The 24,606-nt window shown below is 41.6% G+C and overlaps 1 protein-coding gene across 2 annotated transcripts in view; it reads left to right on the forward strand.

The window, feature by feature from the left end:
• Window positions 1-24,127, forward strand: part of LOC126174891 (uncharacterized) — an 81,537-nt gene extending 57,410 nt beyond the window's left edge. For both annotated transcript variants that reach the window (XM_049921314.1, XM_049921313.1), the window contains exons 5-6: window positions 5,465-5,620; window positions 22,819-24,127. In XM_049921314.1, the coding sequence (XP_049777271.1) occupies window positions 5,465-5,620; window positions 22,819-22,947 (285 nt within the window). In that variant the 3' untranslated portion in view covers window positions 22,948-24,127. The remainder of the gene's footprint in view (window positions 1-5,464; window positions 5,621-22,818) is intronic.
• The last annotated feature ends 479 nt before the right edge of the window (window positions 24,128-24,606 follow it).

Here is a 24,606-nt window from a genome sequence, read left to right on the forward strand (position 1 = left end):
TATCTGCATTCTGCATACCTGTATGCATAGCATCGATTTCTGTAACCCAATACATCCTATGTTTCTCCTAGAAACCCTTTCCTTTTTAGTTTCTATCAATAAAGACAATATAGAAGTAACATGTGATCTGAGGCTTCCTCGGGATACATGTTGCTTCCAGAATTTTAATTGTACTGTCAGATCCAGTCAGCAAAGTCCCCAATATCTCAGCAAATACTGTTCATCATTGTTAGATGGTACTGCTGGAATGTCCATCAGTGCCACTCAATGGTGGTGGAACGGTTGTACAGCAAACTAATGTGGAATTTCGATGATCAGATGTGGTAGTACACCCAGGAATCATGGGAGCAACTTAGAGATACTGTATTTTTGTCCTTCTTTATTTCAATATATATATATATATATATATATATATATATATATATATATATATATATATATATATATATACTCTTTTCAAAACCATGTACTACAGTGTATCCATATATCATGCTTATTCGTAGATACAACAGAGTTGATACACCTCACTGATACAACAGCATTGTTGATGTGTTTGTTATTATCATACCTATTTTACTTTTTCTTTTCTGTAAGAGTGGATTTGACTTCCTATTGCTGACCAAGGGTAGTACTTATAAGATTCATTCAATGTGATATTCACTATTCCGAATTCTGCCTGTGTCATATCTACTACTTAATCTCTTCAGTGTCAGTTGTTCTTTCAGTTTCATAGTTCTCGTAATGAGCTTCTTCTAACTGTGCTTAACTCTAATGTAAACGCCCAAATAAAGCTTCTTGGTGCCACTGCATATCTGGATTGATTGTCATTGACTATTAGAATAACACCATAGAACAATACAGATATAAAAAATTATGAATATTTACAAAAAATACTTTACATATATTACAAAAGCTGACCTCCAAATAATTTATGAGTAATGAGTTGTACATGCATTGATGACTAAATTTCAGTTGAAGCACATTTCTCATATTGCAGGTAACTCTGTGACACCTTTGATTAGTGCTTCCTACAAATTCAAATTTTCATTATGTCACTTATCACTTCCTCTACCTCTGGCAATGATACATTAATGTCAAGAAGTTAAGAGTCACTGTGGTTCTGAGTCAATATCCAATTGTAAGTCCCTTTGTAACTGGTTGGTTGAGTCAGCAGAATGGTCACAGGAAAGCAAGCACTTAACATTTCCAAATGGGCCATGCCTAGGACACTTTTCAAACCCAGCATATAGTGGAAAACGGCTTTAGTTAATGAACTGGTGTCAACAGCAATGATTTTTTTCCCCATGGCTGAACAGTGATTATTTGCTTGTTACTTCTGTCATTCATTAATATACTTAGGAAAGAAAATACACAATACAATATAGAAATATACGCTGATATTAAAACCAAAAACATACGCTATCAATAGCCAGCATCTACCATTTCCCAACAATCATACACCTAGCAACATACATTTATTGTCATGTTTCATGCACAATGCTGACAACTAAGATCTTTCACGCCCAGTATAAAGAACAAATCAGACCATGCAGCACAGTTCACACAACATTAAAAATAACATCCGACAGCTAACACTAAACCAAAAGACATGAATATAATCAAATTCAGTGGCAGCATACACATCCTCATAAAGAGAGACTGTCAAATATATAGTACATTGACACACAACAAAAGTCTGCTTAGTGATCAGATAAACATTGGAAACAAAACATTGTATGGCATCATTGAATACATACCAGATTAGAGCAACTAATCTCAAGTAATTTGTAGCTTATATACCATTCTGACTAAGGGAACCATGCTCTCATAAGCACTTATAGATTGCTTCAGTACAGATTATTTTCTCCATGTGTTCAGTGTCACATACTGCAACAACACGAAGTATGTCTCTCCATCTTGGTAGTTCAACCAGTACTCTTCTACAATTTTTATTTCATGCGTGGTACTTAACTGGAATTAAGAAGAATAGGGAATGGAGGATCCACCAATATAACTTTTTTCACACAACCTATTTATTCAACAACATATAAACTATGTTTTACAGATAATCGAAGCATATAACCATAAAATTTTCTTTAACAAAATAAAAAACTTGAAAAATTATTTTGATCCTAAGCCTTAAGTTGAATAAGTTTGTAATCTTTGCAAAAGAAATCTGAAGTGCTGTATTGCAAAACACCAAACAATATGTCAATGATTACAAGGCAGCCGGACCTGCAGCCCGCCTGTTATCGGATAAAATAGCGGTATTTACTACCGCACTGGACACAGTCTCTCTTATTAAATGCCCTTCTGCAACACATGAAAACTATATAAACCCCACTGATGACACGAGTGGTTCAGCTACTCAAAACAGATGACTTAACTTTTAATTTGAAAGCTCTATGTCGGAAGTTTCGGGGTTAAGATGCGCACCTGTGCTTAAGGGTTAAACAGATTAGCAAACAATATGACAATGATAAGGTTTACTTCAAAGCAACCAATCTCTTAATTTCAATCGGCAACCAAGGTGCGCCCGCATCTCGTGGTCGTGCGGTAGCGTTCTCGCTTCCCACGCCCGGGTTCCCGGGTTCGATTCCCGGCGGGGTCAGGGATTTTCTCTGCCTCGTGGTGGCTGGGTGTTGTGTGCTGTCCTTAGGTCAGTTAGGTTTAAGTAGTTCTAAGTTCTAGGGGACTGATGACCATAGATGTTAAGTCCTATAGTGCTCAGAGCCATTTGAACCATTTTTGAGCCAACCAAGGTGCGACTGGATCCCATGGTGACAGTTGGCGTTAATGTTTTCAAAGTTAAACTGATTGTCAGTTATTAAGACCGCTCTGAAGGAACGTGTGAAAACATTACTTTTAAACACTTATTACAAGAGAACTCACTCGAAGGAACCACAAGGTCCAGCTAAAATACACCAATAATTACCGGGTCTTTCGAACACGGAAACGAACACCTTAATACAACAGGTTGTTCAGATTATTACTAATGACTGAGAAATGAGATTACACTCAAAGAATTAAACTGGTTAACGGCTAAATCTAACCACAAGGTCCCTCTTTTGTTTAAAGGCAATCTGTGCCTTAGTACAGTTGTTCCGACTGTATTTACGACAAAGAGCTGATTAATTAGAACATGGGTACAACCAGAAGGGAATGGCCATATAGTAACAGGACAAATTTTTAAACGACTACTAGTGTCTTAGTACAATAATACTGCCTACATATACGATCAAAGAGGCGACCGAGTACAACTCTGAGGGTCGCGTACAAACCATAAAAGAATAAGGAAGGCAAGTAGACAACGAAACAAATCACCAAGAGGTTTAAAGAATGTTACTCCCCTTTATCAGCAAGCAATTCCATGGATGCACGGTGCGCCGGTCAAGTACTCAGGTATCTTCGCTCTGCAGAGGCCCTCCTTGCGCAGCTCGTGGCTCAAGCTTCTTCAAATATAAACATGCAAGAGCAATAATTGTTTTAGAAGCCATCTTTGGTCCATCTTCCCAGTACTGCTTCTGAAATAATACCAAGGACAGAATAATTACCTTTAAAACATATTTACTTAAATTGCCCATGGCCAGAAAGTGCTCTGCACTCGCGGAATACAGAGGACTGTGAGAAAACTGCGTTGTGGTTGGAGGGTTCAAATGTGGATTGGATGCTATATACCTTAAGAGTTTTCCCTCCCTCTTCAGTGTGTGTCTGTACACTCCGCTCCAAGCCTCTGTGTTCCTGATGCTATACCTGTCCCTCCCTCTAATTACATCATTTTCAATATCTCCACTCCTGTACTGCAATAAGAATTATTAGCTTTCTTTAATTCTCATAGCGCCCTCCCCATTTTCCAAGTATTCTCGATTTTATGTAAATGTGTTGCATCGCATAGAATATGCCGAGTGCTAAAAATAACGAATTTTCAGGAAAATTAATGTGCAATGTACACACGAACAAGACATCCGCATGTAATCTGACATAGTCGATAAAAAACTATAAGTAAATAAATGAACGGCACTACAGAAATCAGAGGACCAATCATTTCTGAATTTTCAAAATAACGTAAATGTAAAACATCTTCAGTTTTCAGACCAACTTTAGTGAATTTTCTTAACTGTTTGAAGGGAAACAAACAAGTTGTGAAAATATCATTTTAGTAAGTGCATGGATAGAATCAATTTTAATAAAGTAAATCCTCCATACTGCAAAAATACTTACAATTTCCTGATTTTTTACTAATATTCTGAAACTAGGTTTATTTTTGTGATTCATACCACTGTTTCACTATCTGTAATTATCAAGGCAAATCAGACGAAGGCAGTTCATAACATTTTCAATAATAACGAAGAATCCTTTTCTATATAAAAATATTACCTATTTATTTATGTTAAAATTTTTTCTGCTGTTCCACGAGGATATTGGTTTCTTTTTTTTGTGTGGTTAGTTTGATTTCTGTCGCGTGGTTTAAACACAGGCGCCAACCGACCAAGGTACAAATTCCCGTCTACATATTCCGAGAGAAGTTGTTTACGGAAGCAGCAGTACAAGGAAATTCCGAAATGTTTCCTTAGAACGGCTGCTGCCGATCTGCTTCCAAAGCCAAGTCCAACTGAACCAATGGTTCTCCTCATCTAGTGATCACACAACTTAACTATTGCTGCGCCAGTACCATTGGGCATGTAAGGTAACTGTATTAGGAGGGGACGTCCATGAAAAACACACATTATTTAAAATATTCACCAAATGCACCATTTTCTAGCTACAGTAATGAAATTTTGTACCATGTTTTACATGAAATTAACAGATTTACTGTTGAGTTTCTATGATTATATGTATTTGACTTTTTGTGCAATTAAAAAATTCTATTTAAAAAAAATAATATACGGACATTTTTGTCAGAAACTGTTCTAGAAATTTCCATATTTTTTTAAGTTTAACCTCTTTGCAAATAGTAAACTTCTCTCGGGAGGCTATTTTTAATATATCGACTAGGAGAATTTAAATAAATTTTGAATTTTAATACTGCAAGTATAATGAATTCATGCAAAATTCCAAGCACTTTGCCCCATTCGTCATCTTACGCTGAAAATTACAAAACTTACTCTGCAGGCCAAATTTATTAGGTTTATAGAAAAAAGTGTACAATATTTTATAATTATAGCCTTCATAGACTCATAAACTTAAAAAAATAACGTAATTTTCTGGAAATGCTATTTAAAGTTGTACCTAAAGTTTTTTATTCTGTCACTTACCGTCCATGAGATGTACTAATAAATAAAATTAAACTGATTGGAAAGTGACGTTTTCGTTCAATTTCATGAACGTTCCCCCTTCAGAATCAACACACAAATGTCTCAGCATATCACCGCTCATTCTCTGCTTGTTGCGCTGGCATATCGTCTATGCGTATCGCTGTTATAACTACCACACGCAGTTAACACCTTCCACTGTTGTTCCGCAGCCTCCCTCTCAGAGCACGCCGCCGGACGAGGGCGGCGACAACATGACCACCACCACGGAGTACGTGCTGACGCGCCAGGAACTGCTGAGGATCGCGCGTCTCAACATCCGTGGGCTCGTACGGCTCTTCAATCAGGAGGTCGACATTGCTGTCAACGTAAGTCGCGGTCCACTGCTCATCTCTGCTGTGTGTAGAATACCATCCGAATACACTATCTCATCCAGTGTACTAGTAGCCATTAATGCGACCTGTGTCCACCCTTGTCTTTATATGGCTTGAACTCTTCTGGGGGACAACAACAGTTAGGTGTCTGAATGTCTATGCAGGAATGGCCGCCCATTATTCCTCAAGAACAGAAAAGACAGAAGGGAGTGATCCTGGACACTGGAGTCCGGAATGGAGTCGACGTCCTGACTCACACCACAGATGTTCTATTGTGTTCAGGCCGGGACTCTGGGCAGAATAGTCCACTTCAGGAATGTTGTTGTCCACAGGACATTGCCTCACAGATGCTGCTTTGTGACAGAATGCATTGTCATGCTGGTACAGTCACGCTCTCCGAGTTGTTTCCCTACTGTATGCAATACGCAGTTCCGTAAAATGTTTTCTTATCCTTCTGCACTTAGCGTCTTGTTAATCCCGAATAGCAGCCCTGTACTACAACACGACCTACTCTGTACTTCACTATCGTTACTTCCCACGATAGCAGATATAATTCTCCAGGCATTCACCAGAATCAAACCCCTCCTTGGGATTGTCAAAGGATACAGCGTGATTCATCACCTCAAATCACTCGTTTGCAATTTTCCACAGTCGAGTGGCGTCTCTTTTTACGCCACCTCCAGAGTCGTTTGTTATTGGCTACCGAAACTTTAGACATGAGATGTTCGACCACACTCATTCTGCTAGCCGGATAGCACTTAGAAAGTCACGAGTGGTTCCTTCTGCTGATTTCATGCGAGTTTTTGCAATCACATTTTGCAATACTCTACGGGCCCTGTCCTTCGGTACAGGAGATCTACCTGTTCTTGTTTTAACTGTGTTTGCTTCTTCGTGTTGTATTTCACAGCCTCATCACCCACAGTCGGCTGGGGCGGCTCTACAAGGGTTAAAACGTACCTGGTGAGTTTCTGATTCAGATGACACTCAATGGCTAGCCTACAGTCGAAGCCGTTGAACTCTTCTGGCAGACCGGTTCTGCTATTACTGTTACAAACCAACTGGTTGCCACTTAACACAAGTGATTCTCCTTCTTTGCCGTAGCCTTTATCACTTTTTCTAAGGGGTCGGCTATTTCAGGATTCGGAAGAGTTTATTAGCAGTCACACGATTCTCCCCATCTCGTTCTATAATGGTGGTCCCCGCTCGTAACACATAGTGGGTACTTCCGCATTACATAGTGGTGTCCGAATACTTCTGATGTTCATCCAGGAGATTGACACTGATGTCGACGTAAGACGAGCCCCAGATTTCGTCTCATACGGGCGTAGATTACCATCAAGTATTCCCCACAGTTACACGCAACTCCACCTCCAAGATAACACATAAAAGCAATTTTTCCTATTGGTGTCCCGATTGTTTGTTTTGCGTTTAGCATAGAAGGATTTAATGAGGCAGTCCTGTAGTGTCTTAGCTTCTGCTGGGATTATACAACAGAACAAAATTGATTCAATAATTCCATACACACGATTGCTACATAGCAGTTCATGTTTGGATAGTATCAATTTAGTGCTTATCAACTCAGATACTCACCAGTTCAATACAAGTCAAAATGCTTTTAAGAGAGTCATTCGATCTACAAATGAATGATACTGATCTTCCTGCGATGCAGTAAACTAGTTTAATGTACTTAAATATGAACATCGTTTCGAAATCCTTGTACTTGTTCTATACTAAATCATGAATTTCACTGATCTGCTTGCTGGTAAGTTGAAATAAGATCTAATTTACTGGATAGTTATATTATCTAATGATTTTAGTTTTATAGGGTTCATCCATAGGAAAATCACACTCTACTTACATAAGACTGTAAAACTCCTAGCATTCTGAATATTGATATCTGGAAGGCATATGATACTACTTGGAGACACTATATTATTGCACAACTGCATCAATGGGGCTTTCGTGGCCGCCTCCCCATTTTCATTCGGTCTTTCCTGTCTCAGCGGTTTTTTCGGACCCGAGTTGGTAACACACTGTCTGATCGCTTTGAGCAAGAGAACGGTGTCCCCCAGGGCAGTGTTTTAAGCGTTACCCTCTTTGCCATAGCCATCAACAGTATAACGTCTACAGTGAGGAGTCCAGTACAGTGCTCCTTATTTGTGGACGACTTTGCTGTTTCCTGTTCCTCCTCCAGTGTTGCAACCGTGAGCCGTCAGTTGCAGCTAACAGTGCGGCGGTTAGAGGAGTGGGCTGCAAAGACAGGTTTTCGGTTTTCTGCCGATAAGTGTGTTTGTGTTCATTTTAATCGTTCTCGTCGTGTTTTTACTTTGCCTGCCTTGCATATGGGGGATACTGTCCTACATTTTAGAGACACAGTGCGGTTTCTGGGCCTAATTTTGGACTCCAGGTTGTCATGGCTGCCACACCTACGTGACTTGAAAGCCAGAACGCTGAAGGCACTGAACATCCTCAAGTGTCTCAGCCACAGGTCTTGGGCGCGTCTCCTTCAGTTTTATGGAGCTTTTGTGCGTTCACGGCTGGAGTATGGGTGCACAGTATATGGGTCAGCGAGGCCATCTTATTTGCGGATCCTTGAGGCTGTTCACCATGCTGGGATTCGACTGGCCACGGGTGCTTATCGGACCAGTCCCGTACCCAGCCTCTGTGCTGAGTCTGGCGAACCGCCACTTACCATCCGGCGGCAGCTCCTGCTGGTGCGCCAGGCTTCTAAGTTTCTTGCAGCTCCCAACTCGCCTGCCCACCGTCTTGTTGCCCATCCACCTCTGGACCGCCTTTTTTCCCGCCGTCCCCGGGCTACGTTGCCGTTTGGGATACGTGTGCAACGTGTACTAGAGTCCCTCGGTGTGGAGTCTGTACAACCCCAAATCCAAGGTTATAACCGCCTGCCACCCTGGTTACTGAAGAGGCCCGGAGTGTTTTTAGATTTATTGCAGTACAAGAGAGATTGCACTTCTGCCACCGTTTTTAATGCAGCATTTTCTGCCATTTTATCCGAGCACCACGACTATGTAGCTGTTTTTACGGATGGATCGAAACAAGGGGACTCTGTTGGTTGCTCAGTTGTTTTTCCGGATCGTGTCCTCAAGGTCCGACTGCCTCAGACTTTTACTGTCTTTGATGCAGAATTGTCTGCGATCTTGCGGGCACTGGAGCACATGAGACATTCTTCCTCTCCTAAATTTCTTGTCTGTTCCGATTCACTCAGTGCCCTTCACTCATTGCAACGTTTGTATCCGGCAGACAAAATTGTCCAGACCATCCAGGATGCCCTCCTCCGACTACAGCGACTGGGTAAGGTTGTAGCTTTCTGCTGGGTTCCGGGGCATGACGGCATTGCTGGGAATGAAAGGGCAGATCTCGCAGCCAAGGAGGCGTGCCTCGCCCCACAAGTATCTCAGTGTGCTATCCCCTTGCACACACTCACCTCGCTGTTGAGCTCACGGGTCATGCGTCAGTGGGAGGATGAGTGGCTGGAAGTGACTGACAATAAGCTCCGTATAGTCAAGCCCACAACGCGTGTGTGGTGTACTTCCTTTCAGCCCCATCGACGGGACGAGGCTCTCCTCACTCGGCTTCGAATAGGCCACAGCCCTATGACGCATGGCTTCCTGCTCCGGCGAGAGGACCCTCCAATGTGTGGTGCTTGCGGCGTCCAGGTCACTGTGCGCCATGTTTTATTGGATTGCGTTTTATTTTCTGACCAGCGGGTCGCGGCTGACTTGCCAGCGGACCTGCCATCTCTTTTAGGCAACACTCAGACGAATGTGGCTAAAGTTTTAAAGTTCTGTGCCCTGTCAAATGTTTTTACAAAGATTTTAGGGAGAGGATTTTAATTTGCTCACTGTGTGAAAAGCTCGCCCATATTTTATGTAAGTGGCCAGCCAATAACAATTTCCTGTGACATTCTTGTTGCTATGTTTCCCCTTTCCTTAGGTTTTACTTTATTATGTAACATTTTCCTTCTTTTCCTGCTTTCTTTGATTGTGTGCTTTAGCTTTCTTAGGTCTGTCCACATTCGTTCCTTTTAATGTGTGTCAGGGCGCTGATGACCTCTATGTTGAGCGCCCATAAAGCCCCAACACACTACCACACCACCAATATTCATGTCAAGTGGTCTGTTCTACAGCGTAACATGGGGTAGGCTAGACTGTGAGGTAGGGAGATGAGCTAGACCCAGATAGGATCCGTGCGGTTTGTACAATGGCCAGCATTAGTGTAGTTTTTAGTCGGTTCCCCACGCTCGTTTAGGCAAATGCTGGGCTAGGTCCCTAAATCCATCTCATATAATACGATTCACTAACAAATAAAATACGATAACACACAGAACAAAGTTCACGTGGTATGCAGACAGATGTCCCCAGGAAGGGCATCCGGCCACAGACTTAAATAATAAACTTCGTAAATCCTGAAAAAGCAGACCTCTTGGAAAACATGATAAACGCTACGAAAAAGAAAAAGAAGAATCACTTGTATTAAGTGAATAACCAGTTTGTTTATAACTTTAATGTTCTTACCTTACGCTACCAAATGTTGGTTTATTATAGTATTAACTGAAAGAAAATTATTTATCATTGGAAAATATTGTGGTGGTAAAACAGTGACATTATTGTCGCAATATTTAGATAGTTACGTAAATCGATTATTCCATATTCAGTAGATCATGGCGAGAATTTCTATAGAAATTTAGCAGGACGAGTCAGTTTACAGATTACCAAACGTCTGCGTGTATAAAATTCTGCTTACTTAGCGATTACTAATAGCACATGGGCTCAAGCGTAACAAAATTAAACATACCACAGGAACTAGTTCAAGTTAATGACAAAAATAAACACCTCTATCTTCTGTACCATAATATCGTTAATTCGTAGTTCTATAGCAAGAGAAATTTTCTGGAAGAAACGATATCAATTTAGATTTAAAATCTGCTTCTTTACTTGTCAGGCACTTTATGGTATTAGACAGATGACAAATGATTTGTTGCTCAGTGTTGGACAGTTTTCCAGTTCGTACCTTTATGTGTCATGTAGGAACTTAGTTTTAGGTAATGAAGGTAGTTTTCTGCTTTCGCTCGTTTCTGCTTAATTAGTCCTTTCTAAATTTCATTATCTCAGAAATTTACGCCAGAAGACACTAGGTTCAAATATAAAAAGTATGTAAAGATGCTGGTTTGTTTGTTTCTCAAACTAAACATTTTGTCAAGAGTAGAAATCTTTGAAATAGTGAATAATAATAATATTTCTCTTTGTTCAGATTTTTGCTTATATATATATATATATATATATATATATATATATATATATATATATATATATATATATATACTCCTGGAAATGGAAAAAAGAACACATTGACACCGGTGTGTCAGACCCACCATACTTGCTCCGGACACTGCGAGAGGGCTGTACAAGCAATGATCACACGCACGGCACAGCGGACACACCAGGAACCGCGGTGTTGGCCGTCGAATGGCGCTAGCTGCGCAGCATTTGTGCACCGCCGCTGTCAGTGTCAGCCAGTTTGCCGTGGCATACGGAGCTCCATCGCAGTCTTTAACACTGGTAGCATGCCGCGACAGCGTGGACGTGAACCGTATGTGCAGTTGACGGACTTTGAGCGAGGGCGTATAGTGGGCATGCGGGAGGCCGGGTGGACGTGCCGCCGAATTGCTCAACACGTGGGGCGTGAGGTCTCCACAGTACATCGATGTTGTCGCCAGTGGTCGGCGGAAGGTGCACGTGCCCGTCGACCTGGGACCGGACCGCAGCGACGCACGGATGCACGCCAAGACCGTAGGATCCTACGCAGTGCCGTAGGGGACCGCACCGCCACTTCCCAGCAAATTAGGGACACTGTTGCTCCTGGGGTATCGGCGAGGACCATTCGCAACCGTCTCCATGAAGCTGGGCTACGGTCCCGCACACCGTTAGGCCGTCTTCCGCTCACGCCCCAACATCGTGCAGCCCGCCTCCAGTGGTGTCGCGACAGGCGTGAATGGAGGGACGAATGGAGACGTGTCGTCTTCAACGATGAGAGTCGCTTCTGCCTTGGTGCCAATGATGGTCGTATGCGTGTTTGGCGCCGTGCAGGTGAGCGCCACAATCAGGACTGCATACGACCGAGGCACACAGGGCCAACACCCGGCATCATGGTGTGGGGAGCAATCTCCTACACTGGCCGTACACGACTGGTGATCGTCGAGGGGACACTGAATAGTGCACGGTACATCCAAACCGTCATCGAACCCATCGTTCTACCATTCCTAGACCGGCAAGGGAACTTGCTGTTCCAACAGGACAATGCACGTCCGCATGTATCCCGTGCCACCCAACGTGCTCTAGAAGGTGTAAGTCAACTACCCTGGCCAGCAAGATCTCCGGATCTGTCCCCCATTGAGTATGTTTGGGACTGGATGAAGCGTCGTCTCACGCGGTCTGCACGTCCAGCACGAACGCTGGTCCAACTGAGGCGCCAGGTGGAAATGGCATGGCAAGCCGTTCCACAGGACTACATCCAGCATCTCTACGATCGTCTCCATGGGAGAATAGCAGCCTGCATTGCTGCGAAAGGTGGATATACACTGTACTAGTGCCGACATTGTGCATGGTCTGTTGCCTGTGTCTATGTGCCTGTGGTTCTGTCAGTGTGATCATGTGATGTATCTGACCCCAGGAATGTGTCAGTAAAGTTTCCCCTTCCTGGGACAATGAATTCACGGTGTTCTTTTTCCAATTTCCAGGAATATATATATATATATATATATATATATATATATATATACAGGGTGAGTCACCTAACATTACCGCTGGATATATTTCGTAAACCACATCAAATACTGACGAATCGATTCCACAGACCGAACGTGAGGAGAGGGGCTAGTGGAATTGGTTAATATAAACCGTACAAAAATGCACGGAAGTATGTTTTTTAACACAAACCTACGTTTTTTTTAAATGGAACCCCGTTAGTTTTGTTAGCACATCTGAACATATAAACAAATACGTAATCAGTGCCGTTTGTTGCATTGTAAAATGTTAATTACATCCGGAGATACTGTAACCTAAAGTTGACGTTTGAAACCACCGACGTTCAGTTGCGAGAGCCGGTGGACTGAGTCAAAGTAGTGTCATGCGCATACTGCATCGTCACCGCTTTCACCCGTTTCATCTGTCGCTACATCAGCAATTACATGGTGATGACTTTAATCATCGAGTGCGATTCTGTCAATGGGCATTAACAGTGAATGCGTTGCAGTTCTACCTGTTTACCGACGAAGCGGGTTTCACAAACCACGGGGCAGCGAATCTACGGAACATGCGTTACTGGTCCGTGGACAATCCTCGCCGACTCAGACAGGTAGAGCGACAGCGACCGTGAACTGTAAATGTATGGTACGGAATCATTGGCGACCACCTCATTGGTCCTCACTTCATTGCAGGGGCCCAAACAGCTGCAACATACACCGCGTTTCTACAGAATTATCTGCCAACGTTGCTCGAAAATGTCCCACTGGAAACGCGTCGACGTATGTGGTATCAGCATGATGGTGCACCTGCACATTCCGCAATTAACACTAGGCTGACCCTTGACAGGATGCTCGACGGGCGTTTCATAGGACGTGGAGGACGCATAAATTGGCCAGCCCGTTCTCCTGATCTTACACCTCTGGACTTCTTTCTGTGCGGTACTATATATATATACACCCAAAAAGGTGAAACGTACTGCCCTACTTCTTGACCTCTGTTTATGTCTCACACTGATTATTAATATATTCAGTTCGTTGAGCAGATGCAAATAACTCTTTTTAAAAAAGTTAGAGGTTAGTACATTTGCAGAGAAACATTTATTAATTTTTCAAATAAGTTTTAAGCATTTATTTTCTTCATATCTAAAAGTATTATTTATAAAATTTGTTGCCTCTGCAAAAGTGGCCATCCCTTTTTTATGTATGTTTGATAGATAAATTAAGGAAAAGCAATAAACCTATACTTTAAGGCTGCAAGTATCTTTCATTTTTTTGGTATTCACTGAAATGTTCTGTCTTTCTATCGTTGGCTATACTCTTAAGTACAACGCTTCCTCAAACCTTTGGAAAAATATACCACTAGGTAAATTTATGTCTTACAAAACGGCAACCTCAGTCACATGTTATACTTTCTAAAACCATTACATCTACACCTACATCTACATGGATACTTCGCAAGCCACCGTACGCTCTGTGGCGGTGGGTATCCTGCACCACTTCTTGCCATTTCCCTCCTGTTCCACTCTCTAAAAGATTGAGGGAAAAACGACTGTCTGTACGCCTCCATATGAGCACTAATTTGTCGTATCATATCTTAGCGGTCCTTACGCGCAGTGCATGTTGGCGGCAGTAGAATCGTTCGGCAGTCAGCTTCAAATGCCGGTTCTCTAAATTTCACAATAGTGTTTATCGAAAAGAACGTCGCCTTCCCTTCACGGATTCCCATTTGAGTTCCCGAAGCATCTCCATAACACTGACATGTTGTTCGAACCTACCGGTAACAAATCTAGCAGCCCGCCTATGAATTGCTTCAATATTTACCTTCAATCCGACCCGTTACGGATCCCAAACACTCGAGCAGTACTCAAGAATAGGTCGCACTAGCCTCCTATATGCGGCATCTCCCTATAAACCGAAGTCAACCATTTGTCTTCCCAACCACAGTTTTGAAATGCTCGCTCCATCTCATATCGCTTTGCAACGTTACGCTCATATATTTAAATGACCTGACTGTGTTAAGCAGGACAGTAGTAATATTGTAACCGAACGTTACAGGTTTGTTCTTCCTGCTCATCCGCATTACCTTACTGTTTTCCTCATTTAGCGGCAGCTGCCATTCATCACACCAACTCGATATTTCGTCTAAGTCGTCTTGTATCTTCCTACAGTCACTCAACTTCGTCACCTTACCGTACACCAAGGCATCATCATCAAACAACCGCAGATTGCTGCCCACCCTGTCCGCCAAATCATTTATGTATACAGAGAAAAACAGCGGTCTTATCACACATCGCTGGGTCACTCCTGACGGTACTCTTGTCTCTGATGAACACTCACCGTCGAGGACAATGTACTGGGTTCTAGAAGGGGCGTACAAAAGGAAACGAGCTGGAGGCATAATTACAGAAACAAGTCCCTGTATGTTAGAAGTATTGACCTTGGCTGTTGAGACACGTGTCCAACTGTGACACAAGGCGGTGAATGGCTGTCTCATAATAATCCTGGGGCTGCGATGTTAACCAGTTCCGCACGTACCGCTGTCTGAGGTGAATCGTTTGCCATACAGAGCCGTTTAAAGGGGACCAAAATAGATGTAATCACAGGGAGAGAGGTACGGATTGTATCGAGGGTGGCCGAGAACCTCCCATTTGAATTTCTGCAGGAGTGCCGCGACTGTGTTGGCCGTATGAGGCTTTGCATTGTCGTGGAGTGGAATGACCCCACGGGTGAGATTGCCTGGTCGTTTTGATTTGATCGCTTGGCGAAAGGTGGTCAAAGTTTGCGAGAAACGCTGACCATTCACTGTTGTCCCTCGCTGCAGGAAGTGAATGAGAAGGTGGCCACCTTGGTCAAAGGCACTGAGGGGCTAACGATTCACTTCGGATGACATCGTACAGCTGTACGTGCGGAACTGGTTAACATCACAGCCCGGGGAATTTTATGAGGCAGCCATTCAGCGCCTTGTGCCACAGTGGGACTAGTGTCTCAACAGCCAGGGTCAGTACTTCTAACATACAGGTACTGCTTTCTGTAATTATGCCTTAGGATCGTTTCTTTGTTACACCTCTTATATTATTTAAGAAGTCTTCGAGCCACTCACATATCTGTGAACTTATTACGTAAGCTCCTACCTTCATTAATGGCCTGCAATGGGGCACCGCGTAAAATGCTTTCCAGAAATCTAGAAATATGGAATTTGCCTATTGCCTTTCATCCATGGTTCTCAGCATACCGTGTGAGAAAGGGGCAAGCCCATTATGTTCCATAGATTTAGGTCTTGGTTTTAAGAGTTAAATTTTTCCGGAAATTTCGCCTCCTGCGAGCTTCAGAAATCATGCAGATGCATGTTTAAATTCACCAACAGTTTATCAAAAAAAAAAAAAAAAAAAAAAAAACGGTTCAAATGGCTCTGAGCACTATGGGACTTAACATCTATGGTCATCAGTCCCCTAGAACTTAGAACTACTTAAACCTAACTAACCTAAGGACATCACACAACACCCAGTCATCACGAGGCAGAGAAAATCCCTGACCCCGCCGGGAATCGAACCCGGGAAACAGTTTATCGTTCGAAAAGTGACTACCTCAAATAGTAGCTAGCTGTTCTTTCATTGTTAACATTGCTAAGAATTCCCTTTTCATTGCAATAAACGGTGGAGTATTGAAATGCTTCTCTGTCCCCTGTGTCTCCCAGAGGACGCCAGAAATGTTGGATACAATATCAGTTGTAGCAACACTCTGTGAATTTCAATAGCTATATGTGGCAAACTAACCATGATTGTAATTGGTTGCAGGCTACGACTTTTATTTATGTCTTACAAATAGCTTAGCTGACACAAAACCCAGGAATACACTTTTTCTAAGAAATAAACATTGTAGTTCATTGTATAAAATGATAGTAACTTGCATGTGAAGTGATTCGATAATCAGATTTACATTTTAACTACAAGCTGTTAAACAGAACTTAACTATCACTTTCGGCAAAGCACTCCAAAACCGTTGTTCATATGATTATTAACTGTAGAACCACTAAATGGGAGGGGGGGGGGGACAAAAAAACAACAGCCTGCAGTATTTGTTTTATTTGTGTAATATATCAATTTGTTCCCACCCATGAACCATGGACCTTGCCGATGGTGCGGAGGCTTGCGAGCCTCAGCGATACAGATAGCCGTACCGTAGGTGCAACCACAACGGAGGGATATCTGTTGAGAGGTCAGACAAACATGTGGTTCCTGAAGAGGGGCAGCAGCCTTTTCAGTAGTTGCAGGGGCAACAGTCTCGATGAGTGATCTGGCCTTGGAACACTAACTAAAACGGCCTTGCAGTGCTGGTACTGCTAACGGCTGAAAGCAAGGGGAAACTACAACCATAATTTTTCCCGAGGGCATGCAGCTCTACTGTATGGTTAAATGATGATGGCGTCCTCTTGGGTAAAATATTCCGGAGGTAAAATAGTCCCCCATTCGGATCTCCGGGCGGGGACTACTCAGGAGGAAGTCGTTATCAGGAGAAAGAAAACTGGCGTTCTACGGATCGGAGAGTGGAATGTCAGATCACTTAATCGGGCAGGTAGGTTAGAAAATTTAAAAAGGGAAATGGATAGGTTAAAGTTAGATATAGTGGGAATTAGTGAAGTTCGGTGGCAGGAGGAACAAGACTTTTGGTCAGGTGAATACAGGGTTATAAATACAAAATCAAATAGGGGTACTGCAGGAGTAGGTTTAATAATGAATAAAAAGATAGGAATGCGGATAAGCTACTACAAACAACATAGTGAACGCATTATTGAGGCCAAGATTGATACGAAACCCACGCCTACCACAGCAGTACAAGTTTATATGCCGACTAGCTCCGCAGATGACGAAGAGATTGATGAAATGTATGATGAGATAAAATAAATTATTCAGATAGTGACGGGAGATGGTAATTTAATAGTCATAGGTGACTGGAATTAGATTAGAGGAAAACGAAGAGAAGGAAACGTATTAGGTGTATATGTAATGGGGGTAAGGAATGAAAGAGGAAGCCGCCTGGTAGAATTTTGCACAGGGCATAAATTAATCATAGCTAATACTTGGTTCAGCAATCATAAAAGAAGTTTGTATACATGGAAGAAGCCTGGAGATACTGAAAGGTTTCAGATAGATTATATAATGGTAAGACAGGGATTTAGGAACCAGGTTTTAAATTGTAAGACATTTCCAGGGGCAGATGCGGACTCTGACCACAATCTATTGGTTATGAACTGTAGATTAAAACTGAAGAAACTGCAAAGAGGTGGCAATTTAATGAAATGGGACCTGGATAAACTTACTAGACCAGAGGTTGTACAGAGTTTCAGGGAGAGCATAAGGGAACAATTGACAGGAATGGGGGAAAGAAACACAGTAGAAGAAGAATGGGTAGCTTTGAGGGATGAAGTAGTGAACGCAGCAGAGGATCAAGTAGGTAAAAAGACGAGGGCTAGTAGAAATCCTTGGGTAACAGAAGAAACACTGAATTTAATTGATGAATGGAGAAAATATAAAAATGCAGTGAATGAAGCAGGCAAAAAGGAATACAAAAGTTTCAAAAATGAGATCGACAGGAAGTGAAAATGGCAAAGTAGGGATGGCAAGAGGACAAATATAAAGATGTAGAGGCTTATCTCACTAGGGATATGATAGATACTGCCTACAGGAAAATTAAACAGGCCTTTGGAGAAAAGAGAACCATTTGCATGAATATCAAGTTCTCAGATGGAAACCCAGTTCTAAGCAAAAAGGGAAAGTAGAAAGATGGAAGATGTATATAGAGGGACTATACAAGGGCGATGTTCTTGAGGACAATATTATGGAAATGGAAGGGGATGTAGATGAAGATGAAATGGGAGCTATGATATTGCGTGAAGAGTTTGACAGAGCACTGAAAGACCTATGTCGAAACAAGGTCCCGGGAATAGACAACATTCCATTAGAACTACTGATATCCTTGGGAGAGCCAGCCCTGACAAAACTCTACCATGTGGTGAGCAAGATGTGTGAGACAGGCAAAATACCCTCAGACTTCAAGAAGAATATAATAATTCCAACCCCAAAGAAAGCAGGTGCTGACAGAAGTGAAAATTACCGAACTATCAGTTTAATAAGCCACTGCTACAAAATACTAACACGAATTCTTTACAGAAGAATGGAAAAACTGGTAGAAGCCGACCTCGTGGAAGATCATTTTGGATTCCATAGAAATGTTGGAACACGTGAGGCAATACTGACCCTACGATGTATCTTAGAAGCTAGAGTAATTAAAGGCAAACCTACGTTTCTAGCATTTGTAGACTTAGAGAAAGCTTTTGACAATGTTGACTGGAATACTCTTTTTCAAATTCTGAAGGTGGCAGGGGTAAAATACAGGGAGCCAAAGGACATTTACAATTTCTACAGAAACCAGAGACAGTTATAAGAGGCGAGGGGCATGAAAGGGAAGCAGTGGTTGGGAAGGGAGTCAGACAGGGTTGTAGCCTATCCCCGATGTTATTCAATCTGTATATTGAGCAAGCAGTAAAGGAAACAAAAGAAAAATTCAGAGTAGGAATTGAAATCCATGGAGAAGAAATAAAAACTTTGACGTTCGCCGATGACATTGTAATAATATCAGAGATAGAAAAGGACCTGGAAGAGCAGCTGAACGGATTGGACAGTGTCTTGAAAGGAGGATACAAGATGAACATCAGCAAAAGCAAAACGAGAATAATGCAATGTAGCCGAATGAAATCGGGTGATGCAAAGGGTATTAGATTGGGAAATGAGACGCTTAAAGTAGTAAATGTGTTTTGCTATTTGGGAAGCAAAATAACTTATGATGGTCGAAGTAGAGAGGATATAAAATGTAGACTGGCAATGGCAAGGAAAGTGTTTCTGAAGAAGAGAAATTTGCTAACATAGAGTATAGATTTAAGTGTCAGGAAATCTTTTCTGAAAGTATTTGCCAGCCGAGGTGGCCGAGCCGTTCTAGGCGCTACAGTCTGGAACCGCGCGACCGCTCCGGCCGCAGGTTCGAATCCTGCCTAAGGCATGGATGTGTGTGATGTCCTTAGGCTACAGAGGTTTAAGCAGTTCTAAGTTCTATGGGATTGATGACTTCAGAAGTTAAGTCCCATAGTGCTCAGAGCCATTTGAACCATTTTGAAAGTGTTTGTATGGAGTGTAGCCATGTATGGAAGTGATACGTGGACGATAAATAGTTTAGACTGAAAGAGAATAAAAGCTTACGAAATGTGGTGCTACAGAAGAAGGAAGAAGATTAGATGGGTAAATCACACAACTAATGAGGAGGTATTGAATAGAATTGGGGAGAAGAGAAATTTGTGGCACAACTTGACTAGAAGAAGGGATCGGTTGGTAGGACATATTCTGAGGCATCAAGGGATCACCAGTTTAGTGTTGGAGGGCAGCGTGGAGGGTAAAAATCGTAGAGGGAGACCAAGAGATGAATACACTAAACAGATTCGGAGGGATGTAGTTTGCAGTAGGTACTGGGAAATGAAGAAGCTTGCACAGGCTAGAGTAGCATGGAGAGCTGCATCAAACCATTCTCTTGACTGAAGACCACAACAACAACATCTATTTGTTGGAGTGAAGAAGCAAGAATTTAGGTAGTTGTACAAAGGTATCTAGAGTGTGTGCTGTCTAGGTTTTGCAATTTTTGTGAATTATTTAAGTCTTTAAATCTGCCTATTACATTTAAGTGCAGTTAGTTTTTGCCCCCCCCCCTCCCCCCCCCCCTTGACATTGGTGAGAAAACTTTTCTCATTAAAATATTTTTCAGTATGGCAGAAAGAAATGCAGTTTCTTACTGTTGGTACCGCTGTATTGTGTTGCCATTGCTGTTTTGAAATAAATCTCCTTTGTTGTTCGAGCAGTTGTACATTTCTCGCAGTTCTAATAAAATGTCTCGTCAGTATCAGATGATTCTCACAGAGTAAGAGGTGTCAGATATAAAAAATGAAGCAAGAGAAGGTGATGAAAGTAATCCAGACGAAGATGATACAGTTGTGACATACGATAGTGACACGGCAACTGAAAATGAGTCAAGTCCACGGAGTTCATCCCCTGATGAACAGCGTGCAGCTGCTTCCAGCAAAGCGTCCAGCAAAGTGGTAGGGATTATATTACTGCGACTCGAAGGCAAGTACGCAGGTCAGTACAAAATATATTGAATGTTCGTGATGGTTTTACTAATGAAGGCTTGACCTCTAGTGTGTCAGAATCTTTCAAAAAGTTTATGGTATTTTGACATCCACGGGAACATATAATGACACTAGACTGCCTCTTGACGATTTACGGGGCAACGTACTGGGACAGAATATCTACATTGCTGCAATGAGTCGTATTCGATGTGGAGAACTTCTGCCGCTGATTAGATTTCATAATAAAGAAACAAGAACCGAAAGATGAAAGCAGGATTAGTTTTTCCCCCTTCGTGAAGTTTTCGACAAAATTGACAAAATGTTTGTGAAATATTACATACCAAGTGCAGATCTAACGGTCGATGAAATTCTCTCCCTATATCGAGGAAGATGTCCCTTTAAGGTCTTTATGAAATACAAGTCTGAGAAGTATGGCATTCTGATTAGGATGTTATCCGATGCATACGCCCGGTATATTCCAAAAATTTAGGTCTATGCAGGGAAGGATGAACGGCCTTCTGAAGAACGGAGTGCAAATGCAGTTGTTAGACGCCTGTGAGTCAGCTGGCAGGAAGTGGAAGTAATATAACAACAGATCGTTATTATACATCCATAGACCTAAACGAGCTTCTTTACAATGATGACAGGTTAACTTTGGTGGGAACATTGAAGAGTAACTGAAAACACATAAAGAAGACACACGGTCGAGCGCTGTTTTCCTCTAAGTTATTATTCACAGACCCGAAAACAGGCAATGCAGCAGTTACCTTGGTCTCATACATCTCCAAACTGAAGCCTATTAAGAATCTCCTAGTTATTTCCACACAACACAATCCTAACAAGGTGGATGAGTCGACAGAGAAAAAAAAAAGACAAACACCGATCTCTACTACAATGAAACAAAAGGGGGCACAGACGGCATTGATCAAATGACGCGACATCATTCAGTAAAACTAGGGACGAGAAGGTGTTCATTATCTTTCTTTTTCACCTTCATATATATTGCCTGCTGAAATGATATTCATGATAAGCGACCCAAACTGGAATATGAAGGAGCATAACGTAAGGAGGCTGTATCTGCTAGAATTAGGTCAACACCTAGTTAGGCCAGCTGTGGATGAGAGAGCAAATAACATCATGGGTTTACAAAAGCCTATCATCTCTGCAGTGGAAAGTGTTCTATGGAAAACGCCACCCAGCGTTACTACAACTGTTGAATTTTATTCAAAGAAGAAGATGTCACATCTGTTTGAAGAATAAAAACTCTAAAAAGGAAGAATACAAGATGACAAAAGTGTCTATAGTTTGTTGCAGGTGTTCCAAATACGTGTGTTCCACTCATTCTGCAAAAACGATCATATGCAGAGGTTGTGAAATTGAAAGTGAAAGTGAGTAGGAAGGAAAAACTCATATGTAATTTCTGACTTTGATTTTCTATTTTCTTATTTGTGGTTTGCTATTGTACGTTTCTATATGATTTCTTAATATAAAATTGATGTATATGAAAGTGTTAGATTCATGATAAAAATATAATAATATTTCTCATATTCAACTTTATTTATTGTATTTGTATATGTTATAATGTTCCTGATTAACTGTGGAAAGTGTGTTGCAACATAGTAAAGAAATTCCTAGATCATTAAATAATCAAAAGAAAATAAACAAACGAACAGAAAATGTTAAAAAGTGAAAAGAATGTGACGGGAATTTTTGCCTGCCCTCCCCCCCCCCCCCACCCCCCTAGACATCCATGTGACATATCCGAGCTTAGTGGTGCTAGGATTAAAATCGATCTACGCCTCCCACTACTGGCTTGGTTACTTGGATAACCACACGGTTGGTTGGCAGCGGCAACTATTTTGGCACTGATTCATTCAGTGCTAACGTAGTTGCCACTGCCGCTGCCAACCGACCGCGTGGTGAAGTGATGCCGGGACTGGACTTCAGTTAAGTAGTTTTAACTCGACATGGTATCACGGTACTATAGGTTTTAATTTTTAATGTTGATTGTGCCTTACTCTGGCATGTTATAGTAATATTATGCTTCTGAAGAAGGCTACATTATTCTAGCCGAAGCCATTGTAAACACCAGCAAATTTTCGCAACTGAGGCGGATTGTTCAATAGATTGTTAGAGCATTGCCTCGGAAAACACCTCTCATTTTGTTGTTAGAAAACAGGGCAGCTGTTTTTTAAAAGTTGGTCTACTTTGCATTGGACAATGTAGATACTGCCTCTTATACTGGATGTTAACCATTTGCAGGATTCGTATCGCAATGTGGCACAAACACGTGCCGAGTTCCGAGAGTCTCTCCGGCAGGCTCTGCGGCCAGCTACGACCACGACGACCACTACGCAAAGGACCACGACCTCAGACAGCAACGAAGTCTAAGGTCGAATACAGCCAGCGGTTCCTCATAACCTCAAGAGCGTGGCACAGTGACTTCTTTCATGGTGACCTTATTTTCTCTAAGGAGAAACTGTGCAGTTAACATTCTTCCTAAGTTTAGTGGTAATACCATCTCCATTCCAAACTATCATGGTGTAATCTATGTTGCTGTGAGTGCAATCGTTGTGTCTAGAGTGATGTATCTGAAGGCTCACAAAGGTAGTTTCGTGTTGAGGATTATCTTAAAATATTAAAACGATGTTTTTATTGTGTTCTCTTAGGTTGTGAATACAGAAGTGCCATTGTCTGAATGTACAGGGTGCAGCATATATAACATTCACATGTAGAAGGGTAATTCTTACGTATTTCAGGGATATGTGGATACGTGAATCAAGAAACCTCTAAATAATTAATTTATAGAAAGCACTTATGATACATTTTTCAGTCATTATATCTACTAAGGGGTCATCTTTAGTGACAAACACTGACGAAGACGCTTGCGGAAGTTGTCTATGGCTTCTGGGATCAGCATGAACTAATGGTAGTAGTGACGTCTGGCATTTCGTACTATTATTAAACGATTCAGGAGCAGCGTACATCAATGAAACGTAGCTTTGAAGTGTCCACGCACAAACGTTTCGCGTGATTTCAGATGACCTAATTGTACAGTGTGTGTCAAGACGTAACAGGATGAGATGACTGAAAAACATGTCTTTCAAAGTCGAAAACGAACATACAGAAGTCTAGGCTGTGAAACCATACTACAGAAAGTTTCAGAATTTTTTTCATGTCATATCATCGTAAAAGAAGTGCGGCTTCCACTCCTCAAATTCAATATCACTACATCTAACAGCTACATCGAACATATGAGACGCATGTTATTTAAATTTGGGTCAGTTACCAATCGGCCTCCACGCAACATTTTGTCATGTTAGTGCAATAGGCATACAAAAACTGCCACCCGTAAAATTACACATCAGAATATCATCAATAACGAATGTTACTAGAACGATTTTATTTTTAAAAATAATTAAAGAATTGCTTCTCGGTGACATGTATAAACATAAATAACTTTTATAGTTCCTTGTTTCATTTGCCTTTTATGTCGCTACGGTACCTTATGTTTCAGATATAACCTTCATCACTTTCATTAAATGAATGTATATAAATATTTATTCATGTCTATACGTCAAATGGAATTAAAAAGTGATATTTCCTTAATGTTAGCGTTTCATGTTTACTGTTTATTTGCTATTGCTTCTACGCCCTAAGGACTATTTCGTTGAAGGATTTACTAACGAGGTAAGCAAGTAAGTGCAGGATGTTTCAAAAAGAAGATCCATATTTCGAATGACATATTTTTAAGGTATACAACATACAAGTATGAACCTTGGGACAAATTTTTAGATTACAGATGTTCAATATGCACTCCACTAGCGACAAAAACAAAATTGAAACTAGAATCCCTCCCATACTTGGGTAAGCACGTCCATCGTCACTGGTGTATAACAGTACGGATTCGGTTCTTCACGTCTTCTGGTTTCTGCGGTAGTGTTGTGCGCAAACGTTGAATTTGATGAAACTCCACAGGAAGAAGTCACAGGGCGACAAATCTGGTGGCCGCGGAGATCAGATGAGGAGTGCTAAGTTACCGGGTGTTTG

Source organism: Schistocerca cancellata, chromosome 3 (genome assembly GCF_023864275.1).
Source record: "Schistocerca cancellata isolate TAMUIC-IGC-003103 chromosome 3, iqSchCanc2.1, whole genome shotgun sequence".
Lineage (NCBI taxonomy): Eukaryota > Metazoa > Arthropoda > Insecta > Orthoptera > Acrididae > Schistocerca > Schistocerca cancellata.